Raw genomic sequence first — 19,203 nt, 5'->3', positions numbered from 1 at the left:
AATCTCGAAATAGTCTTCTAGTTTCGGTCCATGGCATTTTCCCAGTGCGAGTATGGTTTGAGACCATACCCCGATCAAACTACCAATGCACTTAACCCGTGTTTTCTGTCAGCTGTATCGCTAGGACACGCTGCGTTTTTCAGCATCATAGGTGTATTCCAGCTAACAAAGTTATTACAAGAAACAAGAAAACCTGCGTCTTTTAAATATTCTTCGACACTGAGATCTCTATCAACAAGACATTTACTGCATCTGTCGAATGTTGGTCTCCAAGCTACGTTATTTCTGTGCCTTTTGATGGTTTTGCCCACTGACGACACACCGAAAATTACGGAGCAGAGTGTCTTATGCCAGCTTTTGCTGGTCGTTTTCGTTAATATTCCGACTCAGTTCATACAATACTACAGGTCTACCGCTTCGCTGGCAGGCCAGCTATTTTATTTTCTCACTCAAACGTTGTTGATGGGATATCAAATCGGACAACGTCTGGGCCATCACCCAGACACACGATTTGATGTTTTCCCGGGCCAGATTGGTGCTTTATTGGAACTGGCTCTATTTGCAAATGGGCTTTCCATTTTTCTCTATGATCTTGTCTCGTTTCGTCCCAGTCCGGAGCTGGTGGCTTACTACTCCGAAAATGAGCTGAACCTCGAATGCAACATCTTCGAAAATATAACATTTACTTGGATGAACCGTTTGATAGGGCAAGTTTACAGGGATGGAGAAATTAAAGACCCTCACAATATGCCTATCGCCCCTATCAACCTTAATGTGAAGGAGAAAGCAGCACTTTTGAAATCGAAATGGGAAAACGAAAGGTGGAGCGGTAGAAACTCTCTTTTTTGGGCCATCATGCATGCTTTTGGAAAAATCATCGCACTGGCTCTGTCTATCGAGATTTTCAAGGATTTCTTAACGATCTTACAACCTCAGCTTTTGAGATTATTCATTAGTGAATTTGATGTGGGACATGATGATGCAGGTCGCACACATCCCATGCTAAATGCTGTTTTCGTCGCTCTCGCTCTGTTTTTATTGAAGCTTCTCTCGACTTGCCTGTCCAACCAGTTCTTTATCATAATTTTTGAAGCTGGAATGAGTATAAGAGGCGGATTAATGACCATGCTATATCAAAAGTCATTGAGTCTGTCTGGTGATGCCAGAGAGGCAAAATCAGCCGGTGACATCATGAACTTGATGGCCGTTGACGTAATTCGCATTCAACGATTCTTTGAAACTTCTCAAGATCTTATCGGCTCCCCAATTGCTCTCATAACCACACTCATATCGCTCTACACCTTTTTGGGCAATGCCACGATCGGTGGTATACTCGTGATGGCAGTGATGTTTCCCGTGAATAGCTTTCTTTCGCGGAAAGTCAAAAAGTATGTGGAAGCCTTGATGAAGTACAAGGATGCTAGGATCAAGACCATCACCGAAATTTTGAACTCGGTCAAGACTGTAAAGCTTTATGCCTGGGAAAAGCCAATGCTCGAAAAACTCGACCATGTGAGAAACGAACAAGAGCTCAAAAGTGCTAAGGTCATTGCTGTACTCACTAATCTAATACTGTTGGCTTGGAATTGCGTGCCAATTTTAGTGGCATCTTCCACGTTTTTGATCTACGCTGTAACTATGGATAAACCACTCTCACCTGAAATAGTATTCCCGTCCTTGTCGTTGTTTGACATTTTGAATGATTGTATCTACACCATACCGCGCAGCATCACAAACTTCATTGAGACTGGAGTTTCCATTGGAAGACTTAAGGATTTTTTCCTAGCTACCGAGTTAGACAATTCTTTCATCAAACGTGAAGAATTGCCCGAGGATCCCAAAATGCCCGTTATAGAAATAGATAACGCAACATTTCTTCGGAAAGCATTTGTCAAACCTTCGGATGATTATGATGAAGAGGCTGTCATCGAGAGTGCAAAGGTAGCCTTGACCAATATTTCGTTCCGGGCCTACAAAGCCCAACTGGTTTGCATCGTAGGCAGGGTTGGAAATGGAAAATCCACTTTTTTGCAAGCTCTCATGGGTATGCTGCCCTGTATAAGTGCATCTGAGGCCCATAGATCTCCTGTTTTCCATTTCAGAGCTAACTCCGTTGCTCTTTGCTCCCAACAGGCTTGGATCATGAATGCGAGTGTCAAGGATAATATCCTTTTTGGACACAGATATGACGAAACGTATTATAATGCTACTGTCAAGGCTTGTCAATTACTTCCTGATCTCGAAATTTTGGCTGATGGGGACGAAACGCTAGTAGGAGAAAAGGGCATTTCACTTTCGGGTGGACAAAAAGCTCGCCTTTCGCTCGCAAGAGCTGTATACTCGAGAGCCGATGTTTACCTTCTGGACGATATTTTGAGCGCTGTTGATGCACAAGTCTCCAGACATATTACTGATGAAGTTTTGAGCAGAGAGAAGGGACTTTTAAAAAATAAAACAGTCATTCTAACGACCAATTCGACTTCAGTTTTGAAACATGCACAAACAATATGGGCCATAGAGGATGGAACCTTCATTGAATCTGGCAGTTTTGATGACATTTTGAACAAGGGCACTGACTCAAAATTAAATGCTTTGATAAATGACATTGGACTGTCTGACTCTAACGAGGCCAAAGAATCGTCCCAACAGAGTTTACTCAAAATTCAAGAGGATCAAGAATATGATGTCCAGGAAGAAATTGGACTTACTGATCCTGTAGAAGGGGAGAACGTTGTCCGGGCTGCGCTCCAATCACGAAAAGCATCCATGGCTACATTGCGGCCCCGCAAGATTATTGACATCAATACTGACACAAGGAGAACTAAGCAAAAGGAAGAGAAAAAAGAGCGCGGCAGGGTGAAAGGTGAAGTCTATAGGGCGTATTTGAAAGCCTGTGGTATACCGGGAGCTATCATTTTCTTCATATTCCTATGCGGTTCGAGAGCTCTACTCACTGGAGAGAATTTCTGGTTGAAGCACTGGTCGGAGGATAACCAAAAAAACGGGGAAAATGTTAGAATAGCGCACTACGTTGGAATCTACGTTTTAATCTCGCTGGGTGCTGCGTTCTTCAACAATGTCAAAAACATATTTTTACTTTTGGTGTGCTCGATGAGAGCCTCGAGGATTCTTCACGATAATATGGCAAGTGCGGTATTGAGAAGCCCTATGAGCTTCTTCGAAACTACCCCGATTGGCCGAATCATTAATCGGTTTTCCAGTGACATGAATTCCGTGGACGACAATGTGCAATATGTCATCAGCTTTTTCCTCCTCTCGGTTCTCGATTATATTGTTGTTGTCATTGTCATCGGTTATCAGGTGCCCTTATTCTTAATAGTGAACGGACTGCTGCTGGTGTTATACCTGTACTATCAGGTATATTACGTGACGCTAAGTAGGGAACTGAAGCGTTTGATAAGCACTAGTTTTTCACCCATAATGTCCATGCTGAGTGAGACTATCGCTGGACATCTGGTCATCCACGCTTTTGACCATTTCGAGCGATTCGACTACTTCAACTTACAAAACGTTCAATTTAACGTAAACTGTGTCTTCAACTTTCGCTCCACGAACAGATGGTTATCGGTAAGGCTGGAGTCCATAGGGGCGTTTATGATTTTAGCTGTGGCAATTTTATCTCTGTCTACTACCGCTGGGGATAGCCCATTATCAGCTGGTATGGTTGGGCTGCTAATGAGCTGTGCCCTGCAAGTAACAAACAGACTTATGTGGATTGTGAGAATGTCTGTTCAACTTGAAACCAACATCGTATCTGTCGAAAGAATAGTGGAATATTGTAAGTTGACTCCGGAAGCGCCTGCCATTATTGAGAAACATAGGCCTGAGAAAAACTGGCCGGCTCGCGGGTCGATAAAGTTCGAGAACTACTCCACTCGGTACCGGTCGAACCTAGACCCAGTCTTGAAGAATCTTACAGCAAATGTTTTGCCTCAGGAAAAAATTGGTATAGTCGGGCGAACCGGTGCCGGCAAGTCTACTCTCTCGCTCGCGCTGTTCCGAATTCTTGAGCCTTCAGAAGGGACGATTACCATCGACGGTGTGGATATAAGCCAAATTGGACTATTTGACCTAAGAAGCAACCTTGCTATCATTCCACAAGATGCGCAAGCCTTTGAAGGTACCATCAGGTCGAATATTGATCCCTTCAATAACTATACCGACGAGGAGGTTTGGAAAGCATTAGAACTCTCGCATTTGAAGCCTCATGTGGTCAAAATGGCAAAGGAAGAAGCGGGTTTTGAGGGAAATGACAATTTGCTAGACACGAAGGTCAGTGAAAATGGTAGTAACTTCTCCGTCGGTCAGCGTCAATTGCTTTGTCTGTCGAGAGCGCTACTAAATCACTCCAAGATTTTGATATTAGACGAAGCTACGGCCGCAGTGGACAGCGAAACGGACCGTTTGATACAAGAGACAATCAGAGCTGAGTTTAAAGACCGTACAATTTTGACGATCGCTCATCGCATAGATACAGTGTTGGACAGTGATAAAATTATGGTCTTGGACAAGGGAGAACTGAAGGAGTTCGACTCCCCAGCTAACTTACTAGCTGACAAAAATTCGATCTTCTACAGCCTATGCGAACAAGGCGGGTACTTAAAGACTAAAACTTAGCGTAAAATCAAAATTTTAACATCATCTTTCACCATGTATATTAGTACACATTGTAACTATACTTTTATCAGCCTGGCTTCTAAGTTCAAATGTAATTGCACATCTGCTGAAGGTTCCTGCCCTACTTAGTTTGTTAAGTTCGAATTTCAAGCACTGTCTTTAAACACCTTCTTAAAGGCCTGTTCAAAGTCGCCTATGATGTCGTCGATAAACTCGGTACCAACCGAAACACGGATCAAGTCCTTGGTAACACCGGCAGCCAGCTTCTCCTTTTCATCCAGCTGTTGGTGAGTAGTGAAGTAAGGAGCAATGACTAAAGTTTTAGAGTCACCCACGTTAGCCAAATTAGAAGCTACCTTGAGAGAATCCACAACTTGAACACCAGAAGCCTTGAAAGGATCATTTTCGCTGGCAGCGTTTGGTAGATCTTTGACACCGAAGGAAAGAACACCACCAAAACCGTTGGTCAAGTATTTTTTGGCATTTTCATGGTGGGAGTGGGAGGGTAGACCAGGGTACGAAACCCAGGAGACATATGGAGAGCTCTCTAAGTACTGGGCTAGCTTTAAGGCGTTGGTAGCGTGTCTCTCACCCCTCAGGGACAAAGTTTCAACACCTTGTAGCAACATGAAAGCAGCAAATGGATTCAAAGCTGGGCCCAAGTCTCTGAGAAGTTCAACTCTGACGTGAGCAATATAGGCCAAAGAACCTAGTGCGTCGTTGAAGATCAGTCCATGGTAACCCTCAGAAGGCTTGGAGAATTGTGGGAACTTTTCAGGGTAGTCCTTCCATGGGAACTTACCAGAGTCCACAATCACACCACCAATGGTGGTACCGTGGCCACCAATCCACTTTGTAGCAGAGTGTGTGACAATGTCGGCACCGTACTTGATTGGCTGGGCAAAGAACCCACCGGCACCAAAGGTGTTGTCTACAACGACCGGGATCCCGTGTTTGTGGGCCACGGCAACGATCTTGTCGAAGTCTGGGACGTTGTACTTGGGGTTTCCGATAGTTTCTAGGTAAAGAGCTTTGGTCTTGTCGTCAAAGGCCTTTTCGAAGTCTTCTGGACTATCACCATCGATAAAACGGGTCTCGATGCCCAATCTCTTAAAGGCCACTTTGAATTGGTTGTAAGTACCACCGTACAAGTAAGAAGTAGACACGATGTTGTCACCAGCGTGAGCCAGACCTGTGATTGCCAAAGTCTGAGCAGCCTGACCGGAAGAAAGGGCCAAAGCGGCGGCACCACCTTCTAGAGCAGCAATCCTCTTTTCTAGGACATCGACTGTTGGGTTGACGATACGGGAGTACATGTAACCTGGGGTCTCTAGACCGAACAGTTCAGCACCGTGCTTGGAGTCGTTGAAAACGAATGAAGTACTGGCATAGATGGGAACTGCTCTTGGGTTGTGAGAGTTCTCCGTGGCGTCTTCCTGGCCTGCATGTAATTGCAAAGTGTCAAAATGGGAAGGCATCAGAAGTTTGAATGGGTGTTTAGATGTGGTTTATCGATGTAGATTTTTCGACCAAAAATTCACAGCCCCATTGGAAACTTCAAGTTCTCTCTGTTCCAAGCTCTTTTATATACACCTTGAGTCAGTCAGCATCACAATGCGTGTTGCTGAACCTTAGTTCTTTCGCCAGTGTGGGTGTTTTGATCCAGAAACATCGGTGGGAAAAGGAAACTGTGGTTTCTGGCACGACTCACATGCCAGTTCCGAATACCAAATTTGGCTGGCGAGTTTGCTGCCAGTCACGGATTAAGCTTCTTCTTGTCCCGGCTGTCCTACGGTTGTAGTCATCGACCCACATTAAATTACAGCATTTTCTTGAACGAACCACAGTTCACGACAGCGGAAAAGAACACAACCCGATGTTGTCGTTATTCCGAACAATGGCGTGGTAAAAGAGTTCTCGAAGAAACCACCACTTCCCAGCTAGCTAGACCTGCCGTGGTGTGTATAGGTTTTGCAGAAGGATTGCAGACCGATGAGATCACTTTATCCTGTAGCGTCGCCAAGCCTAGAGATGAAATATCACGAGTGGTGGGTGAGCTCTGAAAGGGGCCCACAGTACCAAAAAATAGACCACAGTTGTGGCAGTTGGGAAACACTAAGAACATCACGGTTGACTCGAATTTCATTGGACGGTTCCAAGGTCAGAGAGATCTAATTTTTCAAGGCTTCGTTTCCCAAACAGGAAACACCATTACCGCATTTGGACGTATAGTGGCTGTCTGACAAAAATAAAATGAGAGCTACGGGATTCGAACCCGCGCATCCGAAGATATCAGAGAATCTGACTTATTATGAAGTTAAGCCTAAATCTGACGCCTTAACCACTCGGCCAAACTCTCGCATTTAATGAAAGGAAAGAACTGGCGAGGAATACATCGGGAGACTAATATCAGCAGACTTTTGGTGACATTTGTTCAAGCGTAGTTGTCATGTTTGGTCTAGCGACAAAGACGGGTACTGAATGGTGATTTTTAAACCTTTTTTTGGTTGTGTTTCGGATAGTTGTTATCTGACTTCTCGTGTTTTGAGGTCCAAACAGTATAGTAATTAGTATGGAAAGATCGGTATTATGGAACATCAGACAATAGAGTAACCGTCTTGCATAGAACTGTTTCATGCTATATTCAGGTTTGGAACAATGAAATCTGGCGCAACTCGAAATGGTCCGTGCCCAGCATTCATCACTTTGTATTTATCTGTCCTCGAATGAAACGAACCTTCCAGTCAACTGTGACTGATACCACCGTTTTATAATAGTAAAAGTCAAGTTGAGATTTGCGACCTCAAATGAAGCTAATTGTAGTGCATTGGGGCTCCATTTATGTAGCTTTATGTGTCGTGGTTAAAAAGTGGGAGAAAGACCTGTGACCCATTAATGTTTTGGTGTCGTCAACGGTAATTTATTGGTGAACTCCACCCCTCTTTTCTGGAATCGTGATATTACAGTTGAAAGAGCTGTACACTAAAATAGTCCAACAACCATAGCGTAAAACCATCAGATACGCTCTTCATACTACTCATCTCTTCTCGTCGAAACGATTTCAAGCTGAAGCAAACCTGTCGTTGTGGAATACCTCATTTTGGACGAGCAGAGAAGTCATTCAAACTACCAAGTAACACCACAATGAAACGCTTTACGAGGCAAACGATTGGTGCTATCAGCCAACGTAGATAATCAGCATACCTAAATCTCTTCCAATTCTTTCTGGTCTGGTACTCTCCCTTTCTACTCGGCGCTACATTTTCTTTTCGGACGCCGTTCAGCTGAAGATATGAATTAGCTAGAAAAGAAGCTGCTTCCAAGCACATATGATCAAACAAAACTATTTGGCTATGCAACGACCTAGCTATCGGTGTTACCGAGATTCGATACCATACCCGACTTTAGAACGTGACAGCTGTTATGGTATAGGTTATTGCAAGCTTTTGGTAAGTTCAACAACTGCTTGCGTGGCGTAATGGCAACGCGTCTGACTTCTAATCAGAAGATTGTGGGTTCGACCCCCACCGTGAGTGCTTTTATTTTTTGCAGCGATCACATTCATTATGAGCGCTGCGCAGTAGTGTCGCCAGCCAGAACGGACCAAGATTTCAACTCACTTCAATATCTTTAAATAATTATCACTACATGAAGGGAGCTCAGCTCCTAAATTTACTAGCTTTCGTCGGGCTCTCGCATAACGCATATTCTGTCTTGCTTATATTTTTCGAGGACCTCAACGTTGAATTTATTCTCTAAAAACGTTGGCCGCTTACGCTCAAAAAATAAGCTAATGTCACAGTCCTTGTCAAACATGCCTCTGTCGGTCAGTACATGTCCCGTTTCCGTAAATTGATTGGCTCCTGCTCCGATAGCAGGCGTGTTTTGGCCAAAACTTGAGTACTGGCTGTCTTCTTTCAAGCTTTGAAGAATCTGATCTACATAGTGAGACTCAGACATTTCGTCATGGCTAGCTTTCGTAAACGGTTCGACTGGTGAGCTAAAAGTGTCTTTCACCTCTCTCCACGAATTCAATTGCTTGAGCGCATCTTTTCCTTCTGTAGCGTAAAAACGAGGCTCTTCCGGCACGTTGGCGTCACCATGACCCACCGGCGGTGCAATTTGATCTGCTGGGATTAGGTCTGGATAACTTTCCCAAGTGATGAGTTCATGTCTCAATGACTTTATCTGCTTCTCTCTCATGTTGCATACTTTGCGGATACGAAACCTATCCTTAGAAATGATATCAGGAAGCGGGTTTTTGACGGTAAACAAATGGCGTAACATGAAGTTTCTTCTTTCCATGAAAGATAACAGACGGAGCGAAAATTCAGCATACGGACCTAGGTCAGGCTCCAAGGATTCGAGTATCGTCTTCATAGAAAATGGATAGAAAGCTGTGGTACCATAAAATTGGCGTGTTAACAAGTAACATGCCGCAGGAAACAGGTTGTTGAGGTATGCAGGAACTGAATGGTAAAATGTGTAAAAAACTCTATGCACTCCAGACATTGATGCAAGTATAGAAAAGGCCTCCGGAGGCACATTTAAAATCCAACGCCGGTACACGTCGTAAAGACCATTGACAGAAAGCGGTAAAACCCCCGATGAAAGTGGCAGAAGACTCACCAAATATTCAAGGTATGTGAATAGTTCCATAAAATGAAGTTCCAAATGTGGGTCGTTCGTGGACAATACAAATGGTTTGAAATCTCGTAAGACATCGATAATCTCAAGTAGCAGGTCGGTCGAATAAGCCGGATAATAAATGAGACTGTGATAGAGACTTAAAGAGTTCCAGAAATATTGTATGGACCGTGCAACCTTCGCCACGAGGCCTTTTCGAAACATTTCAAGACACATGTCAACCATTGCCATGTGATGGTCATCGCGGTATCTCGTGTCTAAGTACATTTGCATGAGCTGCACGGCTGAATTCCCGATCAGCAGCCGTGCTCCAATGACCTCATCGTCAACTTGAGATTCGGCAGTCAAAAAAGTCGACGTGAGATTTCGTACAAATGAGAGAAGTTTACCCCGGTATTTTGGAATCAGAGGCTCCAATGTTGACAATTCATGAATAAAGTCCCGTTCTGCTGCTGCACACTTTTCTCTCCTAGAAACCTCTATTTTTCGTGATCGACTTTTTATTGTTGCTAAAAGATTCAGTGCAACCACCAAGTTTGTCGATAGAGTCCAATCTTGCGTGCAGTTCAACAAAAGCTGAACGTATAGAGAACGAGGCACACGCAAGACCTCCATACCAACCATTGAATTCCACACAGATTTTGGAATATCTACACGACGGTGTGGAATCATGATTATTTCAACAGCATTTTCCTCTTCTGACGTAGGAACAATCGCCTTGAAAGTTGGTGACGGTGATTGAAAACTGGGTATAAAACTACCCGCGTCTTGAACTACCCGTGGTGCGCTCAACAAACCGTTCGCCGCCTTTTGAACTTTAAACTCTTCGATCTCTTTTTTACTCATGCTCAAATAAGAGCATTGAAAAACGCTGTCGTCTCCGGGTTTTCGGAGCCTGTTTCGACAGTTCCGACATTCCGGCAGTTCTTCATCACACTTAATTCGCCGTCGCTTACACTCGTTGCATCCCAACCTAGAATTACGATGCTTCCGTCTCGTCACTCTTTTTCTTGGTTCTGCTGCAATTGGTGTGCGATTTTCAAACTCCGATATGTCGTTTCGGTGGCCAGACTCAAAATCAAAGGAGTCGACCACGTCAGAGCTTTGAAATCTCCTCTTGGAGTTCCCAACAGGTGTTTTGTCCATGGTTCTTTATAACATGTTTGTTCGTCGAGCTTTATGGTTGAATTTACCTTTAGCTGTATTCATCTTGCTCGAAAATTTATTAATGCATGGAACACGAGCGTCAGCGTGAAAATCAAAACATAAAAGCGTCGCCTACGAGACTAAGCCGGTTGGAAGAACCCAGGGATGAAATTGTAGAGTCCCTACCAGCTGTAGTTCAACTTTTGGGTTCATTCGAGTTAGTGCTGTCTTTTCCAAGTTGAAATTGGACCAAAATTTGCCAATTATTCTCTGCAGGAAGATGTATGCAGAGACGAAAAACGGTGCTAGTGCAGAAACTGATCAAAAGACAGGACTGGTTTGTTGCGTCTAGAGTACTATTGAGCCCTTGAAAAGGGTTATCGAGACTCTTTGAAGTAAATTTGCATGTCGTGGCGACATGGCAACCGAATAGCCAAATTCCGTGCAATATAAATATGAATTGTCAAGTTTTCTTGGAGGAATCTTGGCCATGGTACTGTCCGCGTGAGCAAGCATTGCTTACCTGCTTCTTTCGTCAAGGTGGGAAGCATGAGCTCTTGTAGATTTGTTTGTAGTTGTCTTTGGAAGATTAAGGAGTTCAGTTTCCAGATATGGTAGTGAGTTCTATATCCTCTTAGGGCCTCGAGTTGGAAGATGCTCAAGACTTATTCCCCTCAAGATTTGAAGCCTGTTCAATGCGGGCATGCGCCCACACTTGTTCCAGACCCTTTTTGAAAATATCGACGTTGTAGTCCACCACGGTCAAACAGCTTTCGACGTCTGTGTCGTCGGGTCTTATCAAGGCCACCAGTGCCAGCCCACGGATCATTTGACGCAGATATATGACAACCCCGTTGTTCAGCGCAGAAACGCTTTTGACCTCTCTATGGGGTCGAGCAGGGGCCACAGCAGGGTCATGGGCACCACTTTCGGCCCCGTTCGAGATCTTATACAGGTCGTGCAGGTCAATGGTCACATCTACGAACTCAGCACACGTCTCATACATCACGATATCAACGGGCGATGAATCCGTGGATACGTAGATCTTGGAGTTTATATCGAACAAAAAACACTTTTCGATCTTAGAGTGCTGCACCAAATTGTCCAGCATGTTCTCCAAAAACGGTAATTCCGGAATTAGTTTCTGTACTATGCGTGAAAATGCTTCGTAGATCGAGTGGTCGAAAATCGACGTTAGATAAAAGCTGACCTGCACGCCATCAAGACCAAGTTCCAGCAGTTCCTCGCCGGTCCGCTGCATGATGTCACGCTGCGTTTCCACTTTGAAATCCTCACTCAAGCCATCTACTTTGTGTATCAGCACTTCGATATTAATGTCTGGGTTCACTTTGTACGCATACTCCACGATGATCGCCAGATTTGTTAGGGCGTTCATATACTCGTCTTGCGAGTCTATAACATACACGAGCGCTCCTACACTTTTGAAAAGCCGTTCGGAATCGTAGTTGGGCTCAAAATAGTTCAATTGACCCGGCAGCTCCATCACTGCCAGGTCTATCAGCGTGGAAAAGTGTTCCATGGTTGGGTTGGATGTGGACTCCAAATACAGCGTGTCTAGTGGCTGCATATTGTGGAACACTACTTTACAGATAGAAGATTTTCCGCCTCTGAAATTGCAAAAGGTCTTAATTGTTAGTAACGGTTTTCCTGGGCTAGAGATCTTCAAAAAAGCTCGGGTTTTTTTTTGGTGAGCTAATCTACGAACCTTCTCAGCCCCATCAACAGGATGGTGGCTTTAGAGCTGCTATCATCAGCGTTCATCATGGTGTTGAGTTAGCGTTGAATGTGTGACTTCAGTGTTGGATTGATAGAAGTGTCACTGAATTGAATAACGGTTCATCGATGATTGCAAGCTGTTCATTCTTCTTGGGCTAGAATCAATTTAAATTATCGAGAAGAGGTCATGTTATACGTGTAAATGAATTTTTGGGAAAAAATTAAGGATACCAGCACGTGATTGAAAAACTTCATACGTAGATAGTGATAGTATTTATCGTCAAATGCGATACAAAATTACATAAGCATCCGATTATGTCAGCGTCGGAGTATTGACATAGTGATATATTGCACGTGATGGGATATGATGACAGCGACAGAATAAAATATACTCAACAATCAACCTGAACTACGGCCTTGCCAGATTCTCCAGCACCAGACAGTACCCTCACTTCCTTTGATACCGCTTTAAAACTTACTAGATCTTCTTTGAGAATACCTCAGTGATCGCTACTTTGATGGTGCAATGCTCTTTGGAAGGATTCAACACATGGTTTGTCCAACCTACAAGACCACCATCTGTACACTTTGCACTGCACGGGAAGATACAATAATCAGCCATCAAACTATAAGTATTTAATCGCTCCAAATCGAGGACATTACTAAGAACCATGGAGCGGCTTTTATCATTTAAAACTCCACATGGACTCATCTTAATTCCTACAACGTTTATGAACATCCTAAGTACACACAAGAAGATGCCAATTCCTAATTGTACTGTGCACAAGGCACGAACCCAGTGTAATCATCGCATTGATTCCAGACACATCCTTTCATAGTTTCCTTCACGGACTGTCGTTGTCTATCTTGTCTCTGAATCTCTTTGCCAATATAGTAGTGAAAAATGTAAAAGCTGGGCGATGCTCATCTCATCGCCATCCTCAAAAGACAGAAGCTCCTGTCTCCTCAACCTGTCCAGCTCTTGTATCATGGCTCAAAATGCATTCGATCAGAAGAAAGATCACATCCTCGCAGAGATCCACAACAACATGCAGGATTTGTCGCCCAAAGGGACGATCGATGAGCTGTGTTGGCCCATCATGGATCTGATCAACTCGCACCGGGATATGGTCACCACTTCGTCTTGTTCGGGCCGTCTCAGCGTGTTCGTGGAGGGCAACAAGCTGAGCAATGAAGATGTCAAATCCGGAGGCAAGGGAGAAGGCGGAAAATGGCTTTTTGTCACGCACAACCGGGAAGAAGTGATGAGATGGACCGAAAAGCTACCAGAAGCAGTGGTGTACGAAAAAGCGGTTGAAACCGCCACTGTCGGGTCCAATGTCCGCTACATTCTATACAAGTACGAGCCGTTCATCCTACATGTCAAGTGCAGAGACTTTTTGACTGCCAGCAAGCTGTTCAGCACTGCTATGGCTTGCGGATTTCGAGAAAGTGGTATCGGCAGTAATAATATCGTTGCCGTCAGAGTTAACATCAAACTGGACATCCCCATTGGATATCTAGATCAAAACACTCAAAAGCTTGTTTTCTTCGTGAATAACTGCTACATTCAACTTATAGACAGGATGACGCTATCCAAGTTCTCAGAAAACACCAAGAAAATGCAAGAGCTCTACGATAAAATAGAAAGCCAGCTCATCAATCCACAACAGAGCGCGACTCTGAGCGGCCCGCTTCATGAGACCAAAGAAGAACGTCGGGAGCGGAAGAAGAAAGAAGGTCTGGAACGACAACAGCAGATTAAGCAAGACAAATAAATTAGAGTAAAAAGGATACGACTGAAGGCCTCCACGAAGAAATACGGCTTCGCACATTACAAAATGGTAATATCAATCAAACTGGTTTACATAGTTTTTTAAAAGCGCTAGCGGGAAAGCGTTGAGATGGGTCTTTTTGTTTCTCCAAACCGAGCTTCTAGTTTGAATTATTACTAGTTGAGGTGGAATTACGCTAACTGTACAGAATGTTCTTGTGACCCATTCAACAAGAAATGTCGGAAGTGTGTGTGTGTGTGTGTGTGTGTGTGTGTGTGTGAGTAGATAGGTGGTCATGACACGTCAAGATTCGACGAAATTTGCAATTGCTTAAAGTTTGACACATATCTTTAAGCATCACATTTATTCATCGTCATCAGATTCAGCACCCATCAATGCATCAAACATGTTTACAGAGGTTTTTTGTTGAGGAGCGTCTTCTTTGGCAGCGCTCTGAACATGTCTCAAAGAGGAAGAGCGCGTGGATATGAAGCTGTCCTTGGAGACTGGGGCAGGTTCCCTTCTGGAGTTACTTCTCGTACCCATCATGATGTTGGAGTTGGTTCTTCTGGAGCTGGACCTCGAGTTGCCCTTGTATCTACGCTCCCTTTCTTCCATAGCCTTCTTTGCGGCTTCTTCATCGTGAATCTGTTGAATGGTCTTTGGACCCTCGTCTCTCTTGATGCTATTCCAGTTCTTGACTTCCCTTAGTTCTATCATGTCCTTCAACTTGAACTTGATTCTGCTCGAGATTTCGTCGGCTTCAACGATCTTGTCAAGCATATAAAACAATTGATCCAACACAGTGGCACCCTCAAGGACACCGTTTTGTTGGGTCATACGATCGCCTTCGAACTGTTCGCCTACGGTACTTAGTAATTCCAGCACAGATTCCAAAGTTTCCTCTGAGGGGCTATCAGACAAATCCTTCATTAGTCTCCGGAAACATTCAAACATCATCTTAGCCGTCAACAGATGAGAACGGTATAGGAAACCAATCAATCTCACCAAACCCAAACCTCTTCTCTTGGCAGCAGCCATCTGGTAATATTCGTCAGACATCATTTCTGGCTCCAATGGAGAGCCGTCCTCCTTCGTAGGTAGTTTATCGGTCCAGCCCTTTTGGAACTCGGCGTGACATCTGTCAACCAAGTAATGCAAAACCAACTTAGGACCAGTCTTACCATCAACGCCTTCCTCTTGGATTTCAGTATCCATGTCCTTAACAACCTTACCGCACAACTGCGCATACATTGAAGACCAATGTGGCTCGTCACACGCTTTGCGGAAAATCTCCTCAATAACAACCTTCAAAGTTAGACAATCGGTCTCCCATTTGGATTGATCAGCGATCTTGATGATTTCTTCAGAAATAGGATCAAATTTTTCGAGGGTCAATTTATTCAGTAGGGACTTCATTTTTCTTTCGGCCTCATCCTTTTCGATTAGTTCAGTGACACCGTCAGGCGCAAGCTTCTTTTCAGCCTTCTTTTGTTTGGACTTTGGAACCCATCTGTTGGCACTAGGAACAAGTGGAGCCACTTCTTCTTCCACTCTCTGGGCTTCCTCTTCGGCCATCTTTTCACGATCCTTTCTTGATGTGTATGCTCTGTTAGATTTGCGATCATCGCCCATTCTCTTGGACTTTCTTTTTGAATTGTTTCTCGAGTTGGATCTGCCTTCCATTCCTCTCATAGAACCACTCTTCTTGAAATTAGCGCCAGGGCCAAATTTAGAGTCTCCACGAGGTCTACCAACCTGTCTTACAGTTCCGGGTGGAATGACAATCTTAGATGCAACGTTTTGTTTCCATTCTGCGTCTGGACGGATGTTCACCTTGTCTTGAAATTGCAACAAGAAAGCTGGGCCGTATGTGTACTTGATAGTTTCTTTCTTATGTCTAGCATCAGGAGCTTCGACTCCCTCAGGATATTCGAAAGAATAGGCGTCCTCTACAGCGTCAATCGCTTGCAATCTTTGAAGCAGTTCGGTCATCGTCATTCTACCGTCGTCAACGTCCGCGTCACCTTGAGCCTCCGCATTTTTCGCCTCCTCATCAACCGAAGTTTCGCCTTTCGCTTCGGCGTTGTCCTGTTCAGCATCTTCAGAAACGTTTACATCAGCAGCGATCGACTCTTCGTTATCCTCAGCTTTAGGCTCTTCGACCTCAACTTTTGGTTCTTCGACCTCAGCTTTCGATTCTTCGCCATCACCCTTCACGTTTTCTACAGCCTTGGCAGCCTCTTCAGTCTTTGAAGGTTCCTCAACTTTTGAAATTTCCTCTGCTGCCGCACTCTTTGGTTCATCAGTTGTCGTACTCTCACTTTTTTGTGGAATTTTGTTCTTCAAACGCAATTTCTCGGCAAACGTGAGAGGCTTCGCCGTTTCTGCAGGCAGCTTCTGCGCCTGTTCAACTGGCTCGGGCTTGGTCTCCTCCTCAGTTTGAGCAGGTTGTGTTACTACTTCAGTTTGAGTCTCTGGGGCAACTTCTGATACAACTTCCTCCTTCTCGGTTGATTCAGCGGGCACTTCGCTGGGAGTTGGTTCAGAAGCAGCTTCCGGAGATCCTTGAGCTGGTTGAGATGGAACTGGTGCACTTTCCTCGGTCTTCTTTTGAGCGCGCATAGCTTTTCTCAGCCGCACTTGTTCGAGAAAACTCATTTTCAATTGCTCATCGGCAGATGCCTCCTTAGGGGTTTCAACTGGTGGAACTGGTTCAGCAGCTGGGGACTGTTCGGAAGCGATAGGCTCTGCTGCCTTAACAACTTCCTTCTTTGGCGACTCCGGTGCCGCCATAGGAGGTGCTCCAGAAGAAATATGCTGACTGTGGATGGCATTAAGATCGACGTGTTCGCCAGATCTGTTTGTGATTTCGATTTTTTTCGACACGGGAGGCGTTGAGCTCGAAGCCAGAGGTGTCACAGAAGCGCCATCTGCTGGAGATAGCGATCCTGCAGGTCCCACTGGACTTCCAGGAGCATAGCCTTGCGCTGCCATTGCTGGCATATACCCGTATCCGTACGATGGATAGTACTGCGGTTGGGCAGCCATGTTATATGACTGATAGCCCCATTGCACGTTGTTCATGCCGTTATCGCCGTGCAGCCCGCTGTTGTTGTTGCTGTTACTTCTGTTACCTTTGTAATGGCCACCATTCTTGTTGTACCTGTGATTGTTGGTCCCAGTGTGCGATGTCTGACTGCCAGTGTACGCTTTCTGATTAGAATTTCTTGGGTTTTTGGGATTCGATGTCCTGGGCCCACTATTGTTCTGATTATTACGCGGAGCCTTTGGAGGCTGCTGCTGTGCGGCTTCCACACCGCTAGCGCCTTCAACCGGTTGCTGCGTGCTCATTTTCCAAACGTTATCCGTTGTTCAAGCCCGCCGAAACTGGAATTTCTCTATCAAATCAGCTGCGAACAGTATTCAAACCTGGAACTTTCTGACTACAGGCGCTTCCCTAGGTGCTTCCCGTTACTTCTTTCGATGCAGATTCGCCCACACTAACCGTCCTATGGTTTTAAGACGAAGTGGAGCTGTAAAAGTGGTATTTGTAGCTGGTTTAGCCTGGCCGATGTGAACAACTCCTGACTGAGTTTAGCTCTTCTGTTTGATTTTTTGATTTAAAAATTTTCCACCATGATGGATGTTATTTGGGAGAAGAGATGAGGCCGTTCGTGGGTGGTGAGAAATTGGAAGAGACGCTCAAGATCGAAGCACAGCGAGCACAGCGAACACAGCGAACACAGCTAATACAGATCGAGATTTTGGAAATAGTTGAGAAAACCAGCAAGTTATCATTTGAACGGACTTTGATGGTTTTCTAGTGCAATTGAGCAATCAGAGAAATCGTAGGATGATCCGTGTTTGAGGCCGGACGATGTTCATTGCATAAGTTCAGGCTTTGAAGGTTGTGGAACCGTTCATTCTCAGATGAGTTACTGGAGTCTTCAAAGAGAAAAATTGACGTCATCTTCGTGAATTTATTCATGACCGATGATGAATTCAATGGTCAAGGCGCCTTCCAGAAAGTTTATGTCCAATAACTTCGATACGGTGTTATCAGATACCATTGATCTAAGTTTTGGTGTATGTTTATGATGTAATTCACCAATTGAGCTCTCCAATGATTGTTGATTGCAAAAACCAAATTTGAGATCCGGAAGGTTTTGCCAGTCATTGGAAACCAGTTGGATCAAGAAAAGCCTGTTTGGAATAAAAAAAGCAGATATCAGTGTTTGCTTAACATGTAAAATGACCGTTAAATGCAGATTTGGAATGTCAATCAAGTGTCTCAAAAGATCGGTCAAGCGTCTCAGAAATCAAGTTTTGAGTTTCCAGAGACGATGCAATGAATGCTCATTGGAGGCAAGCAAAGTAACAACGGGGCTCCGAATCATATTGAAAAAGGCGATCTGAACACACCGCAGTGATGAAATGCACCTGAAACGATTGATGCGAGGAATTCATTTCAAGTCAAAACAGCATTCTCCATGGAGGTAGTAAAACTCGCAACACGCACAAGGAAAGAGTCTCTCAAAACACCCAACCTCGCTGAAATCAGTCCTCTCAGTTTCGGAGCTGTCTGCTACAAAGTTTGGTTCCGCTATCGTAAGTTTCTCGAAGGATACAATGCAAAGCAATTGCTGCACAGAATGATCTTTGCGTAGAATGGGATTGAAGAATCATCCTGTAATTTGAACTCTCTGAAATGGCTTCTTCTTCGCAGCCGAGCCGTCAACAAGTGCGCTTGTGTGAAACTGTCGTGTTTCAAGCGCCAATGGACGCTGGCAGTGTTGGCGGCAAACAATACATAATTACACAAAATGATAAATACGAAAAGAGCTAGCTGTTCAAGTAACTGGAAGAAGCGCAATATCGCAATGACTGGGCATTAGGCTAGATACCATAGGCTATAAACTGATTGTTGATGGGGTTTGTGTTTTTGATGAGACCACTAAGGGTTTAATGACATTTATGGTAGTTATTTAAAAGTACTCAAAAGTGTATTCATCAACAGGCCTTTGATGGTAGACCTGAATGGCCGTGTATATCAGACGATGTGTACCCAAAAGACTCAATTGAGTAGCTTCAACAGATAGCTTGAGTCCATACTATTTATCACCGCGTCTTTCAACCAGGATGCGGAGTAAAAATTGAAGGAAAGCTGTGAGAATTGGAAAGAAGTTAAGGCATCAGTTAAATGTTCAACGTTATCGACTTGTAATTAAACCATGGTTTACGGAGTTGGAATATTCTA

At 44.3% G+C, this 19,203-nt stretch overlaps 6 protein-coding genes and 2 non-coding genes across 8 annotated transcripts; 3 read left to right on the top strand and 5 right to left on the bottom strand.

Annotated features, from left to right (window-relative positions):
• Positions 1-30: 30 nt before the first annotated feature.
• BPT1 (LALA0S08e06656g1_1) lies at positions 31-4,638 on the top strand (the record flags this gene model as incomplete). The annotated part of the gene is made up of 1 exon (XM_022771226.1): positions 31-4,638. The coding sequence occupies one exon, from the start codon at positions 31-33 to the stop codon at positions 4,636-4,638; it is 4,608 nt and encodes a 1,535-aa protein (XP_022629827.1).
• Positions 4,639-4,784: 146 nt separating this feature from the next.
• On the bottom strand, positions 4,785-6,116 carry MET17 (LALA0S08e06634g1_1; the record flags this gene model as incomplete). Its single annotated transcript, XM_022771225.1, has 1 exon — positions 4,785-6,116. One exon carries the CDS (start codon positions 6,114-6,116, stop codon positions 4,785-4,787), a length of 1,332 nt encoding a protein of 443 aa, XP_022629826.1.
• A 776-nt stretch (positions 6,117-6,892) lies between these two features.
• LALA0_S08e06612r lies at positions 6,893-6,997 on the bottom strand. The gene is made up of 2 exons: positions 6,960-6,997; positions 6,893-6,937 (listed from the first exon to the last, which is right to left on the bottom strand). It is a non-coding gene; the product is annotated as a tRNA-Leu (tRNA).
• A 1,105-nt stretch (positions 6,998-8,102) lies between these two features.
• LALA0_S08e06590r lies at positions 8,103-8,174 on the top strand. Its single transcript has one exon. It is a non-coding gene; the product is annotated as a tRNA-Arg (tRNA).
• Positions 8,175-8,313: 139 nt separating this feature from the next.
• LALA0_S08e06568g (LALA0S08e06568g1_1) lies at positions 8,314-10,431 on the bottom strand (the record flags this gene model as incomplete). The annotated part of the gene is made up of 1 exon (XM_022771224.1): positions 8,314-10,431. The coding sequence occupies one exon, from the start codon at positions 10,429-10,431 to the stop codon at positions 8,314-8,316; it is 2,118 nt and encodes a 705-aa protein (XP_022629825.1).
• Positions 10,432-11,089: 658 nt separating this feature from the next.
• On the bottom strand, positions 11,090-12,216 carry GTR2 (LALA0S08e06546g1_1; the record flags this gene model as incomplete). Its single annotated transcript, XM_022771223.1, has 2 exons — positions 11,090-12,059; positions 12,158-12,216. The coding sequence occupies 2 exons, from the start codon at positions 12,214-12,216 to the stop codon at positions 11,090-11,092; spliced, it is 1,029 nt and encodes a 342-aa protein (XP_022629824.1).
• Positions 12,217-13,157: 941 nt separating this feature from the next.
• Positions 13,158-13,946, top strand: TYW3 (LALA0S08e06524g1_1; the record flags this gene model as incomplete). The annotated part of the gene is made up of 1 exon (XM_022771222.1): positions 13,158-13,946. One exon carries the CDS (start codon positions 13,158-13,160, stop codon positions 13,944-13,946), a length of 789 nt encoding a protein of 262 aa, XP_022629823.1.
• A 360-nt stretch (positions 13,947-14,306) lies between these two features.
• On the bottom strand, positions 14,307-17,297 carry LALA0_S08e06502g (LALA0S08e06502g1_1; the record flags this gene model as incomplete). Its single annotated transcript, XM_022771220.1, has 1 exon — positions 14,307-17,297. The coding sequence occupies one exon, from the start codon at positions 17,295-17,297 to the stop codon at positions 14,307-14,309; it is 2,991 nt and encodes a 996-aa protein (XP_022629822.1).
• Positions 17,298-19,203: the final 1,906 nt, after the last annotated feature.

The sequence above is a fragment of the Lachancea lanzarotensis genome, scaffold LALA0S08, assembly GCF_000938715.1.
Source record: "Lachancea lanzarotensis genome assembly LALA0, scaffold LALA0S08, whole genome shotgun sequence".
NCBI lineage: Eukaryota > Fungi > Ascomycota > Saccharomycetes > Saccharomycetales > Saccharomycetaceae > Lachancea > Lachancea lanzarotensis.
The sequence above is the reverse complement of the archived record's forward strand: the minus strand, read 5'-3'. Positions and strand labels throughout refer to the sequence as shown.